The sequence below is a fragment of the Boeremia exigua genome (assembly GCF_020726555.1).
Source record: "Boeremia exigua strain MPI-SDFR-AT-0100 chromosome Unknown C7974scaffold_10, whole genome shotgun sequence".
NCBI classification, from domain to species: Eukaryota; Fungi; Ascomycota; class Dothideomycetes; order Pleosporales; family Didymellaceae; genus Boeremia; species Boeremia exigua.
In genome coordinates, this window is record NW_025763527.1 from 897,817 (window position 1) to 908,492 (window position 10,676).

General features: G+C 52.0%; 1 protein-coding gene across 1 annotated transcript; it reads left to right on the forward strand.

Annotated features, from left to right (window-relative positions):
* Positions 1-3,008: 3,008 nt before the first annotated feature.
* On the forward strand, positions 3,009-4,937 carry C7974DRAFT_36462 (uncharacterized protein). Its single transcript, XM_046139804.1, has 4 exons — positions 3,009-3,034; positions 3,108-3,559; positions 3,629-3,961; positions 4,011-4,937. The coding sequence occupies exons 2-4, from the start codon at positions 3,178-3,180 to the stop codon at positions 4,679-4,681; spliced, it is 1,386 nt and encodes a 461-aa protein (XP_045994035.1). The 5' UTR covers positions 3,009-3,034; positions 3,108-3,177; the 3' UTR covers positions 4,682-4,937.
* Positions 4,938-10,676: the final 5,739 nt, after the last annotated feature.

Consider the following 10,676-nt stretch of genomic DNA (forward strand, 5'->3'; position numbering starts at 1 on the left):
AGAAAGCGGCATTGTACAAATAGACGAGTCAGATGCGCTGGCTCCGAAATATGGTGCTTTGATTGCTTGGTGCAAAGGAAATTCTTCCGCTGAGGAATAAACGAATCGTCGTACGGAGTCCAGCAGGCTTTTAGATTGTACCATAGTACTTCAAAACGGACCCTGATATTGGGCCTTGGTCACCTGTCCAAGTCGTCATGAAGTGACAGCAAACAAAGGGATCGCTCCTTCCAAGCAACATAGCCGTCCGTAAAAGCTCACCTTTCGGCCTCTTCACCACTCAAAGCGAACGGCCTGTAGATTGCCAAGTGCATTGTGCGTACGTGCAAACGACCTGTTGTCACTCGGTTAGGCGAAAGTACACTGCCTAATCTACACACCCTAGTTAGGAGTGAGCCCAGCTGGACGCGTAAGAACCGACGATCATGTCAAGTCTGGAGCACTTCTTTGTAACAGCAGTGTCGAGGAATTTTGAGAAGCCAAGTCGGAGGCAGAGCCTCATTCATCTGTTGTTCAACTAGTCCAATTGCACAACGCGGTGATTGTTCCATGAGACTATGCAGTCACAGATAGACATCTGAATGATTGCAGGCAGTCGATGGTGATCCCAACGATTACTGGTGCGGATGCAACACTCGCTTTGTTCCGGACTAGTTCAACCTGAGAGGGTGAGCCCGAAGTAGGGTGATGACCAAGGGCAGCACCGTAGAGTCTCAGCAACGACTTGTGTTTGGTTCTGAGCAACGCAACAGAGCTGTTGTACTTCCGAGGTATGAGTACTGATGACCCTGATCACGCGTTGTCGCTTGTCGGTGACAGCCAAAAGGCCTGATCTCCCGTGTCAGCATTTCAATTGCGATGCCCAAGTCGCCTGCGCACACGTGCTGATCAACCTCATTGACGCCCATCCGAATCTACCCGTCTACCATTCACCGTAGTCTCGATTCTGTGGCGGTGGCATACCTAATGCGGCCGGCAAGCGTACCACGTTAGTATGTCAATATAGCGTCAGGTCAGTGGTGACTGTTGGTGCGTACAGTAGCTTAGGGGAAGTGGAGTCTCGGATACTAGCAAGCCAAGACGAGTTTGGATGGGGCAGGTACGAAACGCAGCACAACCACAAGATGCCGGAACCAAGCCTCACTTTCGTCCGGCTAACGAAATCCGACGACCTGGTATCGATGAAGCCAGTGCCGAGTCAGCAGGACAGATGCAAACTTGCTCTGCAGGGACGAAGGAGACGAGGGCCCCGGGATGGCGCTGCTATGATCGGGCAATGCGGTTGAACGAAACTGCACGAACCCCTCTTGAGAGCAGGAGAACATGTTCCGAAAGGGTAACGGAAACGCACAGCGCTGCAATGTCTTCTGCTGCAAGGCCACCGCACTAAGGTGCTCCATCGCGCCGATGTGGGGAGGTGACGGCAATGCCGTCGGCGAGCGTCTATCACCGGTGACCAAAATGATGGGCGTTGTGTCGAGTCTCGACCTGTGTTTGCAGGAGATGCATGACGAAAAGGCCCGATTAGCACTTCCTCAGTCGAGTCCCACGTGCGATTGCCATGTATGGAATCGCCCAGGCTTTGGTGTGGTAGACGTCATGCACGTCTTCAGGAGCCGTTGCGTTGGGTCAGGCCTCTGGTGGCCTTTGAGCGCTCCATATCGCCGCGTCTGCCAGGAGGGTGCCACCAATCGTAGCAGCCAGTGACATCTGCTGTGCAACAGTAGCAGAAACGACATCGGTCTCTAATCACGATGACGCGTGTGGAAATGAATCGAGGCTTTTCTCAGGGCATATTTAGCGAGATGAACGAGTGTGGAGAAAGGACTCCTTTTCAGCGCCATCCTGTCGCAACGTATCCGCTCTCGCTGCAAGTGCCGGCGTCAGCACGTCGCGCCAGCGTCATCCCTGCGTTGCCTGCAGTCTTCCAGCGACTGCAAATGTCGTTTGCGCAGAGAAAGGGCCATGGCTGTGGAAGACGCCGTGCTGGAACGTCACAGCATTTGCAACCAGCGCCGTCATTCGTGCGTCTCCACCAAGCGCGTCAGCTTTGGCTTCAGGCATTTCGGCCCTGTCCCCACGAACGTCCTCGTCATCTTAGATCCAGCAGTATCGATGGAAAGCACCCCTGATGTGACTACAATCCCCAGGCCTCGTCCCAGCGCACAGGGCCCGGCCTAGATGGCCATCTCCGGCGTCTGCAGCGTACTTGCATGCGAGCCCTTAACAGATGAACCACCACTAAAAGTGTCGTCGACAGTTTTCCATGGCTGGAGGGCACGCAGATTCATGCCCGCCTAATTATGTGGACCACGCCCGCAGCTGACGCTAGGCGGCGGCTACCGTCGTGTCATCGGCCTGGCTGTCAACCATGGTGTGGTGGGATTAAAACTGTCCGTGGGTCGGAGCAGCTCGACGACGCACGGACTCCTCAACCTGAGCGAACGCGCTTTCATCCATCCCGCACATCAGTTGGTCTGAGCCAACTGTACAGGGATCTGTTAATCCCTCCTTCCACACTGGCACAAGATCGTCTTATGGAGGCCAAGCCACCAGGATGCCTGCAAAATCCTCTGATGAATTGGGTGATTGGGCACTCGAACGCAGCAGGCCCAATATGGCAATAGCGTGTGTCGCCTCGCCACTTTTATTCATCCACTCAATTCAGCCAAACAGCGCGTTCTAAAATTCAACGTCAAGTCCCTAAATCTTTTCGTCTTTTGCAGGCTTTGCTTTTGGCGCCTGTTCACCTCTGCTGTGAACGTGGCCCCTGCGGTAGTGGCAGCTAGCTTACAATACACCACTGTCCACCATTGCTTCACCATCATCTTTCTCTTGGTCTTCATTCCCGGTCCCGGACCATCACTGTTATTCGGCCCTAGCCCCGTCGGATATTCGCCTATAACACCCATTGCGCCTAACAGCTCATAGCATGGTCGATCGCCCGCAATTGCCTCCGCCAACTGCTCCCGTCTTAAGACACGATCTAGTGCGGGCCCCAACGTTTTAGAAGTCCTCTTGCCTGACTTCTTAGGTACGTATATCTCAGGTCCCATCTGCGTGGTGGGTCCCCCCGAACCTTAAACATTTGATGCTCATATCCCCAGGGCACTTCAATGCGCTGTCTGCCTTGGTGCGCTCAGACTCGGGAATTGCGACAACAAAGCGGCGCTGCACATGGCTGTGGGAACGGACCGCCGTGCGAAGAAGACAGCTTCTAGACTAGATCAGCCGTTGTCTGTACAGCCTATCAGTAAAGCAATGTCCTTTCATCCTCCGATCCACAGCCCTGGCGTCGACGGTCCTCCAGAACCCGTCTCGATCCAAAGTCCAACGGACTCACTTGACTTCAAGAACACTTTCACTGGGCCGGATTCCGTTACTCAAACGCACCATCAATTGAGCAAGAAAAGGCGTTCGTCCAAGAGCAAGATACCTGGAGAACTACGTCGCTCAACATCTACGCCGCATATGCGCAACTTGGCATTAGGCGAATTGTCGCCAACAAGCAACAAAGCGCGCAATAAGCTAGGCTACCACCGAACATCTGTCGCATGCGGTATGTCAACAGAGCACTTGTCTTATGCGCCGCAGACATGACCACCTTGACTGACAGGAACAAACACAGGGCACTGCCGGCGGAGAAAGATACGATGTCTTTTGGCTCCAGACGACCCACAAGGCCGTTGCTCGAACTGCATTCGGCTAAAGAAAGAGTGTAATTTCTTTCCAGTTGAACACAACATTGATGCACAAAGGTCTTCGGGTCCCGGGAAGGATCTAAGTACTGGGACACCAACAACACCACAAGCTTCATCTCCACGACATCTTCCTCCCCATACAGGAGAAAAGATTGGCGATTTCCATGCGTCCTACCATGGCAGTTCTGCGCCGAACGCGCCTTATGGCTATCCAGGTGAGGCCGATCTCGACCCTCACCACACGCCCACTTCAGGTGGAGGTAAGATCGTCATTATATTAAGCTGTGTTTAATATGCTAAAACGTGCAGTGCCGTCACAACATGGAGCTTATCCATACCCTCCGCCAATAGAGACACAATGGCCTCCAACGACTAGTTATCTTCCTTCCTCGACAATCGCCGAGAGTCCCAACTCAAACACAGGATACTGGCGCCAGTCCCCGTCAACAGCAAATTCCGTGTACGGGAGCGAATCTGGCGTCTCCGGCGTGCATACCCCAGCTACGATGAGCACAAGCTCAACCATGTCATACGGTCATCCAGAGACCCATGCATGGGGCCAACACCCTACGTTCCAACAACAACCTCCAACGCGATCGATGTCTTACGGCAACATCGAAGGATTACCGCACCAGTATCCAGGCCAAGGCCTTGGCATCCAACAGGAATTTGGGCGGCGAACCTCCCCTTACCCTTATCCCAGCACAATAGACACAAGTCAACCAACATTGCGGACCGCGACTATGGGAAGTTCAACATCTGGACCTCTCTCCGCGCCGGTGCTCCAATCTCACCAGTACTATCCACCAGCTTGGAATTCTTACGAACACAGCCAAATTTCACCAATGACCATGCCCGGTCGCTCGATGAGTGCGCAATGGTACGCAGAGCCAGGACACTTAGACCAAGTGCAGGAAGAGGGCGGACCGCCAATGGCTTACAGCCAGCACGGTGTACCACAGTACTATTCTGGCGCATGATTCGAGGACTGAGCTTTAGCCTTCTCGGGAAAGCGACAATGTATGAATCGGTCCAGATAAAGAATGATTTGAGCGAATCTGCAACGCTGGCAATACGCATTCCTTTACGACATGGGCTCCCAGCACGTTAACATTTGATTACGAAGGCGCGGACGGAGATTACTTTTGGGGAACGGAAAATTCGAAATTCGTTCATACAGACACGGTGGACGTTGTTCGATTGTTCATTTGCATCCACCGGAAGAACACGGTCTAGCACTCATGCTTTTTGAGGCGCATTTGGAAAACCTTTCATCTATTCAAGGCTTTCGGCTATTTGGTTTCTTTCAATTTCCATGTACAATTAGGGTGGCTTTCAAGAGCTGGAGTTGGTTCATTTGGAAAGGCGCTTGGGAAAGATTGCGCTTTACTTACATTTGTAGCGCAAGACAGGAAGCGACCCTCAGTACGCCAGAGGCAGATCGAAATCTCATGGCCTCTCATACTTTCTCAAGAGTTTCTTTGATCTTCCTATGCTGATGTGGCGCTCACGCGATTCGACCCGGTGGTTTCGTGCCGATCCCGTTATCCAGAATATCCGCATTATCTTCTCCAAGCACCGATCGTGCTATTTTCACGTGTGGCGTAATAATTACAGCCATGGGCACACATGGCCTCCACATGGCATCGCACGGCTAGACCATTGCTTTCGACCCTCAAATTTGGCAATTGGGAATATCCGCGAGGGATTCGTAGCAAATCACGCAATAGCATGCGCCGGAACCACTTCCTGCAGCATGGACCCGTCACAGTGTCTGAACGGACGTACTTCCTCTCCAATCGAGATCTCTCCACCAGCGTGGTGACCGGAAGTGAATCCGATCCGGTTCAGGAAATCTCCACTCAAGCATTTACATGGCCGTTGCACATCCCAACTTTAGCATAACTGGTGCGGCCCGGCTGCCAGCGAACAAAAGAAGCACCGAGGCGTCCGAGTACGAGCGTATCTCCTAAGCCTAATTCTTAACTAATCGTCAGAGAACTTCTCGATCATTCAGTTGCTGTGTGAATGGGGTACCTCGGCTCCGAACCTAACCGGAACACTGAACGCCTTTAATTTTAACGGTTGCAACGGCGTTCCGCCAGCTATATTTTAAGGTTTCTCTGACGTTTGACTAGAAGCAACCGATCTCCGTCTCCCAGGGTATGCAGTAGCACATGTACAAACAGCAGGCTGGATGCTCCAGACTTTCGCAACCCTGAATGAGTCTCGGAACCTTGATTCAATGAACAAAACCAAAACTCGCTTTCGTGTTGCGTATGACTCTTTGTTGCGCTTGAACCAACTCCTCCACTCTTAATTCCGCAAACTCAGGCGTTCGTGGCACAATGTGATGTCCATCAAGATTTAGTCCACCCGCTACCACATAGTCGGGAGCAAGGCCCGTCGTTGCTGTGCCTCATACCGTTCAAAGTAAGGTCGCCGTCGGGGCAAAGGCATTGTGGATGCTGATCGCTGTCACAACTCACGAATCGTGGACACATTGTCGGTTCTCGAAGGTCCGGAAGGCCCCGGTAACCTGTGCTGACCGGACAAATTGCCCTTATAGGAGGATTACCGCGCGAAATGACCATGTGTGAGAACGGACGCCGAGAATAGTGGGTGTCGTTAAGCAACAGCCTACAAGGAACCTGTACACGGCCTTGGAGAATGCGATAGACAAGGGTACCTGAATGGTGGGCGATGCCTGCTTCAGTTGCAGGAGCGCGGATACCTGCCTATACGCTAGTTTGTAACCGGCAGATGCCAGAACAGCATAACTCATTATCATCATGAAATAACTGCATTTTCACAAGACAGTGTTGGTATTCGACCTTGTCCATGCAGGATCCTGCCCCGTCGCGACTCCACAGCTTCGACGTCTTGGACTTGCCAGATTTGGCTACATGCTCTGACAGACCGGACTTGTCCCTCCACTGAGCATCTTATCCCCACTCTCGAATGCCCACTATCGTCACTCCATCGGACATCCCCACACCATCTTCGACTTATTTCCGCAAGCCACGAGTACGTATGCTGTCATGGCGTGAATGATATACAGTCCGTGTCTCAGCGACACGCGTGCGGAATGCCTAGTGAGGAAGGATGCAGCACCGACGTCCTTTACCAAGTCATTCAGTCGCGTAGCATGTGAGTTCGGCACAATCGTTCGGCGTCCCGAATCCATACGGTTGGGGAGGGTTCCAGAACTTTGGCAACATCTGTTCGCAGTCAAGCTCAGAACAAGGTGCAGAGCAATCTGCACAGATCGACGTTGTTTACTCCCTGCTCGCGCGTCCGTGCCTGTCGCTCACGTTCCGTTCCGCCCCGTCCTCATTCTAACTTCTGATGGCAGCCGTGCCCTTTGAGGGGGTTGATCCGAAACTCATTTCTCTTTGGTTCCAGGCGCAACTGCTGGCCCAAAGCTGTGGACACTTGATCGGAGTCAATAACGCGGGCCTGTCTGGTACCAAGAGTTGACACACGGAATCAATAATCCGTCCAATGGTGCACCCCCTGCGTCATGCGCAAAATGCCCGTCTGCATGCATGCCCAGTTCGTAAAAATCCACCGTGCTGCGTGGCTGGTACGACGGCGACCAGGTGCAAATGGTTGCAGTAAGCACAGGTCATGCACCCCATCTACGCATACATATGCACCCTGCACTCCAAGCTCTTGGCATCACTGATCACCCACATGAAGCGAATGCTGTGTCCCTGCATCGCTTTGACATGGAGCTCGCGGTGACGGAGGCCTGTAAACTCGAGCCTCGGAATAGCCAGATGTCTGATTACCCGAGGTATGTGGTGATACCACACCGACTAGCATTTTCCATGTCGCTCAAGTGTCAGCCCAGCTCTCTAATTGTAACTTCATTTTGACTGGACAAATCGGGGCATTCTAACCTCCGACCCTGCACAACTTCTCTGCTTTATGCACGAATCCTTCTTGACGATCCGGCGTGGTGCATGGAAGACGAAGCACGGATTTTTCAGCGCTTAGGCGGCTAACACCTCTCGTATTCATATACGCTACGCGACACCGACTTGATCGTGTATCATTGCAGGTTTACACAATGATTGTTGCAAGTTTTATGGATGAGACTGGCAAGCCTGCAGCAAAGTGAGCATATGTTTGGAGGAACTCAAATGGACGGTACCAGCACGCAATCCGTTCAAACATCATTTGGCGAAGGGATTGACAAGGATTGTACGCACCTATGACTGGCGGTGCGCCTTATAGTCGAGGTATTTCGGGACTTGCCTTGAGGCTATGCAGTGGTCACACCGCGTTCGAAACGGGCAAGTCTGATTTCAACCGGTGCATTAACAGAGGTGCGTAAGTAGAGCCAACATCTCAGAGAAGTCATTCGACCGATTGTAAAGCACGCAACATAGGTCCGGATTCCGCCTCAACATGGGAAAGCGTTGTTGCTGCGCCGATAGTCAATAGTAAAGGGCGAAAGTGACGCCGACATGTGCTTACTCCCTGACAGTCACTCATACGATGCCACGTAATGTAGAACAGGTGTCATTTGCCCGATGGAGGAGCTTCTAGCCTGAGGAAGTAGCGATGCCACGCGGAAAGCACGTGTCGCTGGAAACGCCACCCGCGAGAACACAACATCGTTATCTCGATAGCCATACGACCAATCGAGAACGAAAAGGGAGGGCCGTGATATCCTCTGCGCACTACGGATCAGAGTGAAGATGACAGCTAGAACAGCAACTGCGCTCTGCATGGCATACCAGCGACTTTTCGTACCTGCCTTGCATTTGTGGTCGCATCAGCAACCTAAGCAAAGTGACCTTAACGCTCCTCTCCGTCTCACCGAAACCTGCGAGGACAGCTTGCCCTGTTAGCTCCAAGTCGCCGTTGTTCACCGCCAGACAAACACAAGCCTGCCCACGACGCAAGGGTTGAAGGTAAGACCACCAATCTCACAGCATGGAAGCCGCACCTCTATCCGGGATGCCCGAGAACAGTCTTCAAGACCTATGTTACGAAGTAGTGCTAGGGTAACACCGCAATAACTGCCGAACTATCGAGACATGGTCTCGGCGCATTAAACGACCCCGGAAATCGCGTTGCTATGAAGCCCAACTGCAGGCAAGAGAACAATTGCTTTGAGATCGTAATAGTGGGGCTTTGGAGAGTTGTTTCACTCCCGATGATCAAGATACTCTACGAACGCCCAGTCTTAACGCTAAGAATTTCACGCGCTACCGACTGGGCTTCAGACGCTGCACCACCTTAAGATCTATATTAGGACTTCTGTGGGATTTTCGCTTGTGATTCGACATACCACTTCTCAGGCACAGCATGATCGATTTTTGAGTGGGTCTCAAATATCATCTCTCGCTTGCAAGCTTGGCTGCATGCCTTCCAGCTTAATGGAACTGGTACTGTACTCAACACCAAATGTCACTACTACTGGTAGCATGTGACTGTCCGAGAGACATGATCTGTGCGTGTGAGATACCTTCGACATTTTCCGCCTAGGCACAGGAACCCAACAGTAGCGTGGCAGCATCAGCCATCTCGGTATGTCACCCATACCTAGTAGATCTCTCATTTCACTGATCGGTCTACAGTCTACGGGGCGTCAGCAGTTTCATGAGACGACGTCTCCGCACAATCCAATGATCGACACTTGGGTCTGCAGGCTCTTGTAAGAACCTCAGATCGACACACGAAGTGCAACCCTCGCTGGACCCTGGATAGGTAGTTCTTCACGTCGCATCCTTAAGAAATGTGGACCGTGTGCACATGCAAGCGGCGACACTAACGTCGGTAAAGTTTCCAAACGTTCAGTCTTGCCACGATTGAAAACCACACATGTCGTGGTTTACAGCCGCCCGGTTTAAGAGACCGGCCCTCGGCTAACAATATCTGGGTGCGATGACGCTACGCAGACCCTCTTTGCGACGTCTTTGACAGTGCGTAGCCAGCGGAGAGCTAGACTGACTTGTGTCCTTTGTTCTACCAGGAGATTCAGGCACATCACCACAGCAGGTAGTACTAGTATGTGGGTCTGAAAATTGGTAGTACCAGGTTTCAGACGTCAGCAGCAGGAAGATCGGAGCTACATTGCGACGACAGTCGATCTCCCGGGTTGTCGTCCACCGAATCTAGCAATCTTGCCACCCTGCATCTGAACACCTGGGACTAGCTACAGAATGAGCTGACCTGTTTCCGACTCAGTGTTCATTACTTACTCGCCAGTAGTAGCCGGGTGGCCCTAGGACGCGTCACAATATTGAAGACGCGTATGCAGATCGCGGATTTCAATATCGACCAAAGCATTACTAGATCTCAAGTCAGCAGCAAGTGCCTTGACTTGTGCGAAAGGAAAATATTCGAGTCAGATGATCCTTGCAGATGGAACGCTATTGCCTAGTAAATACGGCAGACGCCATCCGATCGAGCGATCTCTACGTACTTCGCATTGTCAACAAGGAGAAACCCCATTATCCGATGTACACTAGCCTCCTCGGAACGTGTAGGTTCAGGGGACATGGAGGACCTATCCGCCATATCGGGACGTAGTATTTGCACTTTAGGAACAGCGGCCATCAAAGACCAGCGAAACACATGTGCGATCTCGTTGTTCATCTGAAAACTACAGGAGATCCGGTCCATACCACCATCCTCTCCGAGACCAGTCCTTCGATACCACCAGTACGTCGTGACCTGGAGGTTGATTATGTGTACTCGTGCAAGCAAACTGCGACTGCGCGAGCACAACGTACATATCAAATGATGTGGAAGGAAAGAACACTATAATGCGCCCCTGTGTAACAAAGTAGGAAGACATGCAAATGAAATGATAGAAGGCATTGTTTACTCCATATGAACACATCAATACGTTTTCCACGTGAGCCATTTGCAAGACTAAATCGTCATTGCCAGCTCGTATCACAATGCATATGTGTGTATTATGGAGGCTTACCTCTGTTCCCCACGTCCTCACTC